The sequence below is a fragment of the Silurus aristotelis genome (genome assembly GCF_946808225.1).
Source record: "Silurus aristotelis genome assembly, chromosome: 29".
Classification (NCBI taxonomy): domain Eukaryota; kingdom Metazoa; phylum Chordata; class Actinopteri; order Siluriformes; family Siluridae; genus Silurus; species Silurus aristotelis.
This window is the reverse complement of record NC_139602.1, coordinates 1,078,570-1,093,501: the sequence shown is the minus strand read 5'-3', so window position 1 is coordinate 1,093,501 and position 14,932 is coordinate 1,078,570. Positions and strand designations below refer to the sequence as shown.

Below are 14,932 nucleotides of genomic sequence, written 5' to 3'. Positions count from 1 at the left end.
GTGTGTATATGTGTATATGTGTAAATGTTTGTGTATATGTGTGTATATGTGTAAATGTTTGTGTATATGTGTGTATATGTGTAAATGTTTGTGTATATATGTATATATGTGTATATATGTGTACATGTTTGTGTATGTGTGTGTATATGTGTAAATGTTTGTGTATATATGTGTATATATGTGTAAATGTTTGTGTATGTGTGTGTATATGTGTATATGTGTGTATATGTGTAAATGTTTGTGTATATGTGTGTATATGTGTATATGTTTGTGTATATATGTGTATATGTGTGTATATGTGTAAATGTTTGTGTATGTGTGTGTATATGTGTAAATGTTTGTGTATGTGTGTGTATATGTGTAAATGTTTGTGTATGTGTGTGTATATGTGTAAATGTTTGTGTATATGTGTGTATATGTGTAAATGTTTGTGTATATATGTATATGTGTATATGTGTGTATATGTGTAAATGTTTGTGTATGTGTGTGTATATGTGTAAATGTTTGTGTATATATGTGTATATATGTGTAAATGTTTGTGTATGTGTGTGTATATGTGTATATGTGTAAATGTTTGTGTATGTGTGTGTATATGTGTAAATGTTTGTGTATATATGTGTATATATGTGTAAATGTTTGTGTATGTGTGTGTATATGTGTAAATGTTTGTGTATATATGTGTATATATGTGTAAATGTTTGTGTATGTGTGTGTATATGTGTGTATATGTGTAAATGTTTGTGTATATGTGTGTATATGTGTAAATGTTTGTGTATATATGTGTATATGTGTGTATATGTGTAAATGTTTGTGTATGTGTGTGTATATGTGTAAATGTTTGTGTATATATGTGTATATGTGTGTATATGTGTAAATGTTTGTGTATATATGTGTATATATGTGTATGTGTGTATATGTGTGTATATGTGTAAATGTTTGTGTATGTGTGTGTATATGTGTAAATGTTTGTGTATATATGTGTATATATGTGTATGTGTGTGTATATGTGTGTATATGTGTAAATGTTTGTGTATGTGTGTGTATATGTGTAAATGTTTGTGTATATATGTGTAAATGTTTGTGTATATATGTGTATGTGTGTGTATATGTGTGTATATGTGTAAATGTTTGTGTATGTGTGTGTATATGTGTAAATGTTTGTGTATATATGTGTAAATGTTTGTGTATGTGTGTGTGTATATGTGTAAATGTTTGTGTATATATGTGTATATATGTGTAAATGTTTGTGTATATGTGTGTATATGTGTAAATGTTTGTGTATATATGTGTATATGTGTGTATATGTGTAAATGTTTGTGTATGTGTGTGTATATGTGTAAATGTTTGTGTATATATGTGTATATATGTGTAAATGTTTGTGTATGTGTGTGTATATGTGTAAATGTTTGTGTATATATGTGTATATATGTGTAAATGTTTGTGTATATGTGTGTATATGTGTGTATATGTGTGTATATGTTTGTTGAGGGACATTCGAATGAGTTGATGATCATCCTGGTCAGTGGAAAGTCGATTTCATCCTCTGCTGGTTTGTAGATTTGTTGTTTGGTCTTCTAAGTTTTAAGGATGGAAGCAATCTGACGCTCACTGCATCCCTTTTTACTGAATTTAACTGTTCTGGTTTTCTTACTTTTCTTCATTAAAGAAGATCTGGTTCAGGTGTTCACCTAGTCAGTGTGCAGAATGAGGTGTGTGTGAGGTGTGCCTGTCCTGGAATTCAACACAAATTGGAGTGTACTGAATTTTTTTCCAGCGCTGTATTTGTGTGTGCAGCGGACAAGCGTCCAATCTGTCCTCTTTTTTATTTTAGCGGGAAATTAACTCCTGTACCACGGTTTTGTCCCGAAGCCAACTCTCGGATCAGAGCGTCCACGGCAGCTTCAGCGTCAGGTTCGCTCGATCTGCAGAGAGAAAAGAGCAGAATATGAAATTAACCAGGTCTAAAGTGCTCACATCAAACACGCGAGCGACGTGCAGCCGTGTTTAGCTTTTCACGAGGCCTCAATAGCGCAGGATGTTGGGCTCAAAACAAACAGCGGGAGCGTGAATGGAAGCGAGTGGCAATCAGGTACCTACCAATACACACACACACACACACACACACACACACACACACACACACACACAAGTGAATTAGCATACACTGAAAGGGTAGCTATTGAAGGTTGGAACGAGTTACTGAAAGCCAGGTTGATGCTGTTGTTTTTATTTTTAATCCCCGGATCGTTCTTTAAGGACAGACGTCCTCGCTTACGTGTAATAAAGTCTTCCCGCCGGTTCCGTGTGCCTTTGGCGGTAATCGAGTCCGGTGTCCAATCTCAACACGCAGCAATGCTCCTGAAAACCGAACGCAAATGTTACAAGTTTAAACAGCATCAACGTCAAATCAACACCAATAAAAAAAAAATCTCTAATAAGCGTCCGTACAGTTCGAACATAATACGTGTGTCGCCTCTAGGTGGCAAACTGTGCCTTCGCACGTTTTCACGTACAAATCGTCTTTCCGAATATACTATAATGCCTAGAGTTTTAAAACTTGATATTGGATATGAAACTTAAATGAAAACGTGTCGAATCGCGTCGTGTTGGATCGAAACGTGTCGAATCACGCCATGTTGGATCGAAACGTGTCGAATCACGCCATGTTGGATCGAAACGTGTCGAATCACGCCATGTTGGATCGAAATGTGTCGAATCGCGTCGTGTTGGATCGAAACGTGTCGAATCGCGTCGTGTTGGATCGAAACGTGTCGAATCACGTGATATTATCATGCCGGATTAAAAAAAAGTGTTAAAGTGTTAAAAGTGTTGTCACGTGATTTTGGATCGAAACGTTGAATCATGTGATAGTGGATCAAAACATTTTGAGTGACGGGATTTTGGAAGAGAAACTTAAATTAAAACATGTTGAATAAAGCGATATTGGATTAAGACATATTAAATCACGTCATGTTGGATCGAAACGTGTTGAATCACGTAATGTTGGATCGAAACGTGATGAATCACGTGATATCGGATCAAAACGTGTTGAATCACGTCACATTGAGTTCACTACACTGCACTTGAAGAGCGTCCTCGCAGTGTAATATACGTGTGTAATATACGTTTCGCCTCTAGGTGGCGACATTGTGACACCCGCCTTCACACGTTTCCACGCACGTTGCCAATCATTCGTGTTTTCGAATGAATCAGAAAAAGTCTGGATTTGAAGAAAAAGACTTGAGTATTATAAAAAAGGCCAGGAGGAAGTGTTTTAGAGGAAGTTGTTTTTGTTTTAATTATTTATAAGAATAAAAAATGATTAATAAGCAGCATTTTCACGTCCAATTTAAAAAACTTGGACTTTCTTTGATTGTTCTTTTGTTCTTTCTGGAGTGAAATCTCTCTTTTCTGTGGAAGATCAGATAATATTTTCTTTGATTGCCTCTTCACGTGTATACTTCAGATGTTTTGAGGTTTGATGAAAGAACACATCTCAGGAGTAAATCCAGTGTGTGTGTGTGTGTGTGTGTGTGTGTGTGTGTGTGTGTGTGTGTGTGTGTGTGTGCGCGTGTGTGATGCTGAGGGTTTATTAGACACTCCAACCAGGCAGGTTATCTAAGATGTGGAGGGGAAAAAATGGTGGATATTAAAAAAAAAAAAGAAAAATAAAAGCCCAGTGCTGATGAAAAGAACGGGTGATTATTTTTAACAGGAGTAATAATATGTGGCATTAACGGGAAGAGGCCTTTGCCTCAAGCTGTCCTGCTTCAAATCCGGCGAATTATGAAATCAGTGAATTTTCTGCCACCCTCCTTCTTGAACCGGGGATAATTAGCAATCACAGCACGAATGATATATTCCTATTTTTCCCCCTCTTCATCACCGCACTCCTCTCCTATTCTCTGGTGCTGTCAACTTTTCTCTCCCGAGGCTCAGAGTTCCGCGTCCGAGCCAATTGGCTGAATCGGGTGTAATGACAGGCTGACAAACCGCGAGAGCGCAACACAAAGAGGAGTGTGAGGCTTCATCAGCCCCAGGGTGACCCCAGCACCGAGCCGCCGGGAAAACAGCCGCCATGCTGACGACTACCGCCGCATCAGGCTGTTCATCTCCATCCCTCTCTCCCCTCCCTCTATCTTTTTCCATATCTCTCTCTCTCTCCCTCTCTCTTACACGACATCGACATCATTTATTACAAAACTTTGTATCTTGACAGCTGGTGGGTTCAACCAAGACATCCCTCAGTTTAGAAAAGAACCGGGAGAAAGAGGACGAGAGGGAGAGAGAAGGGAAAAGAAGAGAGAAAGAAAGAAAAAGATAGAGATAGACAGAGGGTGGAAGATAGAGAGAGGTAAAGAGACAGAAAGATAGACAGAGAGAAAGAAAGACTGAAGACAGACACAGAGAATGAGACAGTCAGAGAGAGAGAGAGAGAGAGAGAGAGAGAGAGAGAGAGAGAAGTGGAGAAACACAATCAGACAGAGGGTCGATGTAATGAGACGTAGCTGCTTGTGGATCATTGCATGATTGTGGCCTGTGATGGGTTTATTAGAGATTCATAACTCTGAAGTTTTTTCCGCTCTTCAGCCTTCGTCGGCATCCTCCAACCTCTCACACACACACACACACACACACACACACACACACACACACACACACACACACACACAATGTTAGATGAAGATATTAAAAGTCAGTGTATAATACACTATACTACAATATAACATACTGAACAATACAATACTATACTGCAATATAATATACTAATATACTATAACACTATACTATACTCTTTTGGGTCCCCTGGTGGTCTAGTGGTTAAGATGCAGCGCTCCCACCGCTGCGACCCGGGTTCGATTCCCGGTCAGGGAACCATCCCCAGCCACTCCCAGTGCCGGTCCCAAGCCCGGATAAATTGGGGAGGGTTGCGTTAGGAAGGGCATCCAGCGTAAAACATGTGCCAAATCAAACGTGCGGAGGATTCGCTGTGGCGACCCCTAACGGGAGAAGCCGAAAAGAAAGTTTTTACTATACTATAGTCTTTTAGTATACTGTAATATAATAACACTATACTATACTAATACAAATATATTAAACTGTACTATACTATAATATAATAATACAGCTGTTGCAAAGAAATCATGTCTTTTTTAAATGTTTAATAATCAGAAATTTTCGTTTATAACTATATTACTATATAAAATCCTCAGGATGGATCAGTCTATACCTCATATAACACCCACCCAGACTTTTTATAAATGTGTAAAAAGTTTCATATGAAGTCACACACACAGCGTTTGTGTGTCCTGATCAGCCCGTCCGAGACTTTTAAAAAGGAGGGGAAAAAAACAGGGTTATGTGTGTTTCTCTCTCACAGCAAAAAAAAAAAGAAGAAGAAAAAGAAAAAAGTTGCCTTTCAGTTTTTCAAAGCGAGCCTTACTATTGAGGCGGAACAAAAGCCAAAGATAGCTGGCGATCGGGCCCTGATGAGGTCCACTACCTCATTACTGACGCCCGAAAACATTTGATGCTTTTTCTTACCTCCTTCTTTTTTTTTTTTTTTTTTTTTTTGCAGGGAAGAGAATTGACTGAGCCGGGGCTCAAAGAACGCAGGGTGGGAAGCCTGAAAAAGAGAAGGGGGTGTGGGGGAAGAGTGTGTGTGTATATATGTGTTGTCCATTCATTTGTGTGGTGTCTTACAGCCAGTGTGGAAAAAGCAAAGAAAAAAAGGGGGGAGGAACAGAAGGAGGGATAGAAAGAGAACGAGGGACAAGCTTAAAACAGTGCCTTTATGCTTTTGAGTCCGGGACGACTCCTCTTACATCAAAGTGTTTTCACCACTCTGGTGTGTGATTTCATGTGTGTGTGTGTGTGTGTGTGTCCTGGGTGAGTGTATTCAGAGATTAAGTGACTAGTGTGTGTGTGTGTGTGTGTGTGTGTGTGTGTGTGTGTGTGTGTGTGTGTGTGTGTGTGTGTGAGGAAAAAGAGAGAAAGATGGGGGTGGTGTAAGATGTGAACGCACTAATTACTACTAATTATCTATTCCCTTTACATGCACCAGCTTACATCAGCTACTCGCACAACGTTCTCACAACGTTCTCGCACTGTTCTACATCTTCACAAAGTTCTCACAACGTTCTCATAATGTTCTCACAACGTTCTTCGTTTTCACAATGTTCTCACTGCCCCGTTCAGAGCTTCTATTTTTTTTTATACAACGTAACCCTTAGAACATCTGCACAGGCTTAGAGCCTGAACCTCCCCACACACACACACACACACACACACACACACCCCATCCTGCTGGAGCTCTTCATACATGTTTAAGATAAGCAAGGTGAATAAGAAATGCAGGAAAGAAAGAAGGATGGTGATCATAGATAGCGATAGCAATCTCTTTCCCTCTCTCTCTCTCTCTCTCTCTCCTGTAAAATTCTGTCCTGCTCTTCCTCTTTCTGTCTTTCGCTTCTGTTAAATGATTTTTCCAACTCTCCCTCTCTTTTTTACTTTTGCTCTCATTCACTCTCTCTGGCTCTTTCTCGCTGTCTTTCTATCTCTCTGTCTTTTTCTAGCAATCTTTTCCCCCTTTTTTCTATCTATCTATCTATCTATCTGTCTGTCTGTCTGTCTGTCTGTCTGTCTGTCTGTCTGTCTGTCTGTCTGTCTGTCTGTCTGTCTGTCTGTCTGTTCTCTCTTTCTCTATGTCTTTTTCTATCTGTTTTTCTGTGTGTCTCTCCCTCCTTCGTTCGAAATGACAGAAATACGATCACCTTCGTTCAGATGAAGTGTCTCCTTTCTTGGCTTTTTTCCTCCTCCATGCTTTTGTTCGGATTAATTGGTATGTACAGTAAACCGTGTATTTTATTTAAAATTTAATCAAAAAAGAACTAAATGGACGTGTACGTGTGTGTGTGTGTGTGTGTGTGTGCGTGCGTGTGTGTGTGCGCGTCTGGTGAAGGACTCTGTGTCGAGTCACAAGTATGATGATGGAGTGACATGGGAATAGAGAGCGCTCTTCAGAAACTCGAATTGATGTTGAATGACTGTTATTGTCCCTCTGGCCTTTCCTGGGCCAACAATAACTCCTTATTTTTCATATTTAATTTATTTTCTTAGCCTTTTTATCTTCCCCCTTTAAAAAAATTATAAAAAAATAAATTAAAAAAACGGACTCAGAGAACCTCAGGGAAAAAGTTCAGCGATTTGAGTGAAAGCGACTCAGCCTTGGTAGCGTTTAAGGGCCACAAGTGAATACGAGAGCGAGAGTGAGCACTTCTGTTGTGAAAAATTCACGGCTAATTAGTGAAAAACTGCTAGCGAGAGCAGGCCACCTTGGAGAGAGAGAGAGAGAGAGAGAGAGAGAGAGAGAGAGAGAGAGAGAGAGAGAGAGAGAGAGAGAGAGAAAGCGATCTAATCCAATAAAGCATCTGGGGTGAAGGGTGAGTGAGTGAGTGAGTGAGTGAGACAGACAGACAGACAGACAGACAGACAGACAGACAGACAGACAGACAGACAGACAGACAGACAGATAGATAGATAAAAAATAGTCAGCTTAAAACTAGAGTCTGGAAAAAAAAAAGAGAGAAAAGGTTTGACCCTGGAGAACTGAAAGAAGAAAGGAGCAATGAAGGAGGCCGAAGCAGCAATGCCATGTTATTTCTAACAGTGGTTTGACCTCAGAATAAGAGACGCTTTAAAAAAGAAATGTAAAAAAGGTCCGCCGTCAATCAGCCGACGCAACAACTGTTCAACAAAAGCAAAAGAATGCACAAAAATACGTATATTCCATATCAATATCAGTCAAATGAGAGAAATGAGAGTTTTTTTTACTTAAACGCTAAAAGTGCTAATATAGTGCTCATAAAGCACTTATATAGTGCTTATACAGTACTCAAATAATGCTCATATAGTGCTTATACAGTACTCAAATAATGCTCATATAGTGCTTATACAGTACCCAAATAATGCTCATATAGTGCTTATACAGTACTCAAATAATGCTCATATAGTGCTTATACAGTACCCAAATAATGCTCATATAGTGCTTATACAGTACCCAAATAATGCTCATATAGTGCTTATACAGTACCCAAATAATGCTCATATAGTGCTTATACAGTACCCAAATAATGCTCATATAGTGCTTATACAGTACTTAAATAATGCTCATATAGTGCTTATACAGTACTCAAATAATGCTCATATAGTGCTTATACAGTACTCAAATAATGCTCATATAGTGCTTATACAGTACTTAAATAATGCTCATATAGTGCTTATACAGTACTCAAATAATGCTCATATAGTGCTTATACAGTACTCAAATAATGCTCATATAGTGCTTATACAGTACCCAAATAATGCTCATATAGTGCTTATACAGTACTCAAATAATGCTCATATAGTGCTTATACAGTACTCAAATAATGCTCATATAGTGCTTATACAGTACTCAAATAATGCTCATATAGTGCTTATACAGTACTCAAATAATGCTCATATAGTGCTTATACAGTACCCAAATAATGCTCATATAGTGCTTATACAGTACTCATATGGCACTCGAATAATGTTCATTCAGCTCTCATATAGTGCTTATAAAACCATCATGTTGCACACAAATAGTGCTCATACAGCGCTCATGTGGGGCTCATACAACTCTCATATAGTGCTCATATAGCTATCATAGTATTTAAACAGCCCTCATACAGTGCTCACGTAGAGCTCATACAGCTCTTATGCAAGGCTTGAGACCCTCATGCTGTTCATACAGTGCTCATGTGGAGCTCATAAAGCTCTCATACAGTTATTATATAGTGCTTATACTGTGCTCAAATAGTGCTCATATAGCGCTTAAATAGTACTCATACAGCCCTCAAATAATGCTCATATAGTGCTCAAATATCTTCATGCAGCTCAAACAGTGGCCATAAAGTCCTTATATGCTTTGGATGAAAATATCATTCTTCAAAATTATTGGCACCCTTGGATGAAAAATGTTGCAAAAATAAAATATCTAAGATAAATAACACACAGTTAGTATTTTTATGCTTAAATCCCTAAAACACTTTAATACAAAACTATTGCAATAACACCGAGTCTGCTTATTTAATAATTAAAATCTACATAACCTTTTCTTCTTACCATATGCATAAAGTGGGAATCTGTGCATGAGGCCGCTAACGAGAACTCGGTCTTCAGGGTCACCGGTTCAACACAGTGGTCGTGTCCCCTTCAGGTCATTCTTTCCCTATTAGGGTCCCTAAAGTCACTCAGCGCTTTGACACTTGTTAATTCTGCCTGATAAGGAATCTGAAAAGCCTTCAGCAGCTTCCTGAGCTCCTTTTGTAAAACCATCTGGGTTTAGTGTGGGTCAGAATCGTCTGGGTTTCAGAAAGAATCGTCTGATGTCTGTGCAGATCGGTGGTGGAGTAATGAAAAGGACCAGTTATGCCCTTTTTACTGATTGTTAAAGCACTTAACATATTTCTCTGTAATTCTGTTACACAATACAGAGAAAAAAAAATCCATTTGTATTTGATTACAGAAATAACACTTGGTTGTAATCCTGGTCCGACTTCAGTCGAATAGTAAAATATATTATACTGGGTGCTGAATGATCAGATTTGGTCAGGGTTATGGATATTTTTCATACGGAGCCTGAGGGCTGATTTTTGTTTTGATTTGCAGAATATAGTAATAATAATAATAATAATAATAATAATAATAATAATAATAATAGGTATACTATATATTTTAGAGATTAATATCACACTCGTAATAATATTAATATTTGTGCAAAATTAAACAAAAAATTCAAAAAAGCCCATACACATTTAATTATGAATAAATAATTAATTAATTATTTAAACAAACAAACAAACAAAAATTTTTATATACCTAGGTGTCTGTTTTCTCTCTCTCTCTCTCTCTCTCTCTCTCTCTCTCTCTCTCCCCTTTTTTTTTATTAAAAAATTTGGTTAAGTATTATGTGTTGCATAAAATGCATTCAATTAATAAATAGGTAAGCAAGTATGTAAGTAAATAAAAAGATAAACAAAAACAATGCATAAATAAACAGGAATTAAATTGGGGATTTTGTGCAGGAGTTGTGCGATGATGAACAGCTGCGAGCATCACAAACCAAAATCAATTGCAATTATTATTATTATTCATTTATTTATTTTTGTAGGTGACTCATGAATGATTTTTATATAAAAAAAATTATTTTTATTAATTAATTAAATTGAACATAAAACCCTCTGTATGAAAACCTATTTTCCACTGCTCTCAGCTGATAGAGGAGAATAAAACCCTTATAATTACCTACACTAGTAAATAATAGTCAAATTTTGCCCCTAATAAATTTTCTAATTATTTGTAAACCAGTTCATGGGAATTGGGTAAAGATTTACATTTTACTGAATAAATTTCGTGTTTGTCTATGTAATGTAAGTCTGATGTTAAATGTTATAATGGATGGATGGATGGATGGATGGATGGATGGATGGATGGGTGGATGGGTGGATGGATGGATGGATGGATGGGTGGATGGGTGGAAGCTGTTACCAGTTACTATATAAAGCATAAATTGTTCAACTAATTCTTTCATTAATGTGTCAAATGTGCAAGAATGTGAGCTGCTGCTTCTGCAAAAAAAAAAAAAAGAAATAAAAAAAAGAAAAAATCTCTGGAAATAAAGGTCTGATTATTTATGACAGCGTGTGTGCTGCAGAACTGTGCTAATTACCCAGGTAGCGCGCGGGATAATGCCAATACCTGCTTACAATGACGCGATTAAATTACAAAATAAGCGCAGATCAGAGCTTCCCGAAGAGCGTCCTGTGATAGGCCTCGCTTTGAAATGCAAGCAGGCGGCTTCATTCCAGCCGACACACACTCATCATTAAACAGCTTTCTCTCCATCTCATTCTCATTGAGCCTAATTGTGTCTGTCCATCCGTCCATCCATCCATCCATCCATCCATCCATCTCACTATCTCTATCTCTATCTTTATCTCTATATCTCTTTCTATAGATATATCTTTGTATATATATATATAATTATATATACAGTGAGTAAAATAAGTATTTGAACACGCTGCTATTTTGCAAGTTCTCCCACTTAGAAATCATGGAGGGTCTGAAATTGTCATCGTAGGTGCATGTCCACTGTGAGAGACATAATCTAAAAAAAAAATCCAGAAATCACAATATATGATTTTTTAACTATTTATTTGTATGATACAGCTGCAAATAAGTATTTGAACACCTGTCTATCAGCTAGAATTCTGACCCTCAAAGACCTGTTAGTCTGCCTTTAAAATCTCCACCTCCACTACATTTATTATCCTAAATTAGATGCACCTGTTTGAGGTCGTTAGCTGCATAAAGACACCTGTCCACCCCATACAATCAGTAAAAATCCATCTACTAACATGGCCAAGACCAAAGAGCTGTCCAAAGACACTAGAGACAAAATTGTACACCTCCACAAGGCTGGAAAGGGCTACGGGGAAACTGCCAAGCAGCTTGGTGAAAAAAGGTCCACTGTTGAAGCAATCATTAGAAAATGGAAGAAGCTAAACATGACTGTCAATCTCCCTCGGACTGGGGCTCCATGCAAGAGCTCACCTCGTGGGGCCTCAATGATCCTAAAGAAGGTGAGAAATCAGCCCAGAACTACACGGGAGGAGCTGGTCAATGACCTGAAAAGAGCTGGGACCACCGTTTCCAAGGTTACTGTTGATAATACACTAAGACATCATGGTTTTAAATCATGCATGGCACGGAAGGTTCCCCTGCTTAAACCAGCACATGTCCAGGCACGTCTTAAGTTTGCCAATGACCATTTGGATGATCCAGAGGAGTCATGGGAGAAAGTCATGTGGTCAGATGAGACCAAAATAGAACTTTTGGGTCATAATTCCACTAAACGTGTTTGGAGGAAGAAGAATGATGAGTACCATCCCAAGAACACCATCCCTACTGTGAAGCATGGGGGTGGTAGCATCATGCTTTGGGGGTGTATTTCTGCACATGGGACAGGGTGACTGCACTGTATTAAGGAGAGGATCACCGGGGCCATGTATTGCGAGATTTTGGGGAACAACCTCCTTCCCTCAGTTAGAGCATTGAAGATGGGTCGATGCTGGGTCTTCCAACATGACAATGACCCGAAGCACACAGCCAGGATAACCAAGGAGTGGCTCTGTAAGAAGCATATCAAGGTTCTGGCGTGGCCTAGCCAGTCTCCAGACCTAAACCCAATAGAGAATCTTTGGAGGGAGCTCAAACTCTTTGTTTCTCATTGACAGGCCAGAAACCTGACTGATCTAGAGAAGATCTGTGTGGAGGAGTGGGACAAAATCCCTCCTGCAGTGTGTGCAAACCTGGTGAAAAACTACAGGAAACGTTTGACCTCTGTAATTGCAAACAAAGGCTCCTGTACCAAATATTAACATTGACTTTCTCAGGTGTTCAAATACTTATTTGCAGCTGTATCATACAAATAAATAGTTAAAAAATCATACATTGTGATTTCTGGGTTTTTTTTAGATTATGTCTCTCACAGTGGACATGCACCTACGAAGACAATTTCAGACCCCTCCATGATTTCTAAGTGGGAGAACATGCAAAATATCAGAGTGTTCAAATACTTATTTTACTCACTGTATATATATATCTCTCATCCTGGGAGGATCAAACGTGCCTTTTTGGTGTGTGTGTGTGTGTGTGTGTGTGTGTGTGTGTGTGTGCGTGTGTGTGTGTGTGTGTGCGTGTGTGTGTGTGTGTTTTTAGCGTGCTTACACTCGGTTGATATAAAACACATCAAACCCTGGACCAATAAACATGAACGACATTAAGAGCGAGGGAATAAAAAAAAGATAAATGAATGAACTTTGTCTTTACCTTGAGGACATCAATGAACGGTACAAACGCAGGCCTGTGAAGACCATTTTTGTAGAGTTCTGAGAGGAAGAGAGAGAGAGAGAGAGAGGAGAGAGAGAGAGAGAGAGAGAGAGAGAGAGAGAGAGAGGGTAGAGAAATAAAGAGAAAGGGGGGAATAGATAAATAGATAGAGAAAAAGAAAGACAGAGAGATAGAGATAAATAGTAAATAGATAAAAAAGAGATGGAGAGATAGAAAGATAAAAAGAGAGAGAGAGATATATATTTATATTAGAGAGAGAGAGAGAGAGAGAGAGAGAGAGAGAGACATGGATGAGAGCGAGAGATAGATAGATAGAGAGAGAGAGAGAGAGAGAGAGAGAGAGAGAGAGAGAGACATGGATGAGAGCGAGAGATAGATAGATAGAGAGAGAGAGAGAGAGAGAGAGAGACATGGATGAAGAGCAAGAGAGAGAGAGAGAGAGAGAGAGAGAGAGAGAGAGAGAGAGAGAGAGAGACATGGATGGAGAGCGAGATATATATATATATAGAGAGAGAGAGAGATGGATGAAGAGCAAAAGAGAGGGAGAGAGAGAGAGAGAGAGAGAGAGCGATAGAGAGACATGGATGGAGAGCGAGAGAGAGAGAGAGAGAGAGATGAAGAGCAAAAAGAGAGAGAGAGAGAGAGAGAGAGAGAGAGAGAGAGAGAGAGAGAGAGAGAGAGAGAGAGAGAGCGCAAAAGAGAGACATGGATGGAGAGCGAGAGATAGATAGATAGAGAGAGAGAGAGAGAGAGAGAGAGAGAGAGAGAGAGAGAGAGAGAGAGAGAAATGGATGAGGAGCAAAGAGAGAGAGAGAGAGAGAGAGAGAGAGAGAGAGAGAGAGAGAGAGAGAGAGAGAGAGAGAGAGAGAGAGAGAGAGAGAGTCAGGCTGGTTATTATTAGCTCCACTCTTTAGGCTCTTCATGTCATTTCCCTCCAATGATTGGCAAATAAAGTGTCTGATGATGATGATGATGATGATGATGATGATGTAGAAGGGGGGAGCATGAACAGGGGGGGGGGGGGGGGGGGGCATGGACGAGGAGAGACACAAATTGATTTCCGTGTAGAGCTCAGGAGAACAACGACACATGAAATTCATTACATTCCCCAACAATGAGCTAAAGAGAAGAAGTCTCTCGCTTTCAGCACAGACAATGAAGCAACATCACACTGAATAGAGACTTCAATTAGCCCCAGAGGCATTATAAACCCCCGAGAACACACACGAACACACACACACACACACACACACACACACACACACACACACACACACACACACTGTAAAAGACAGGGTGATGAGGATGATGAGGATGAGTGTGTATTATTAGCGGCTTGTTTAGTGATACACAGAAACTGATAGCAAACCCTGAAAGCAGCGGATTCGCTTGACACCTACAACAATTATTTATTTACTTGTTTGTTTGTTAATTGATTAATTTATTTTTATGGACTTCCAGGACCTAGACTTTTGACTTAAAAAAAAGAAATCAGTAAATAAAAGCCCACATGAGTATATTTACATTTACGTGTATAATACATGTTTATACAGTTTTAAATCATTACAGAGAAACGTACAGCATTGTGTAACAATAGAAAATTATGTAATGCATAATATTTCAACCTCTAGATTTATTATAGATTTTTTTATAGCAAGTTTTGTTTTAATTTTTTATTTATTTTGTATCCCATTTTGGTAGATTTTTAAAAAATGATGTTATTGAAAATTTTTATTTGTTTTTTTTTAACATGATATAATAATAATAATAATAATAATAATAATAATAATAATAATAATAATAATAATAATAATAACAACAATAACAATAATTATTATTATTTCTGATGATTATTATAATTTATATTGTTTTATTTGGTAAAATACATTTTAAAATAACATAATACTAATAATTACAACAGTGATTACATTTATTATTATTATTATTATTATTATTATTATTATGTTTAATTTAGTAAAAAAAAAATATTGAATAA

The 14,932-nt window shown here is 38.1% G+C and overlaps 1 protein-coding gene across 2 annotated transcripts in view; it reads right to left on the bottom strand.

Moving 5' to 3' along the window:
- Nucleotides 1-14,932, bottom strand: part of afg1lb (AFG1 like ATPase b) — a 36,595-nt gene that overhangs the window by 7,910 nt on the left and 13,753 nt on the right. Inside the window, exons 7-9 of one of the 2 annotated variants that reach the window (XM_083535721.1) lie at nucleotides 12,916-12,974; nucleotides 2,276-2,358; nucleotides 1,852-1,922 (exon numbers count right to left, since the gene is read on the bottom strand). In XM_083535721.1, the coding sequence (XP_083391847.1) occupies nucleotides 1,852-1,922; nucleotides 2,276-2,358; nucleotides 12,916-12,974 (213 nt within the window). The remainder of the gene's footprint in view (nucleotides 1-1,851; nucleotides 1,923-2,275; nucleotides 2,359-12,915; nucleotides 12,975-14,932) is intronic. The other variant, XM_083535722.1, reaches the window with a different exon arrangement.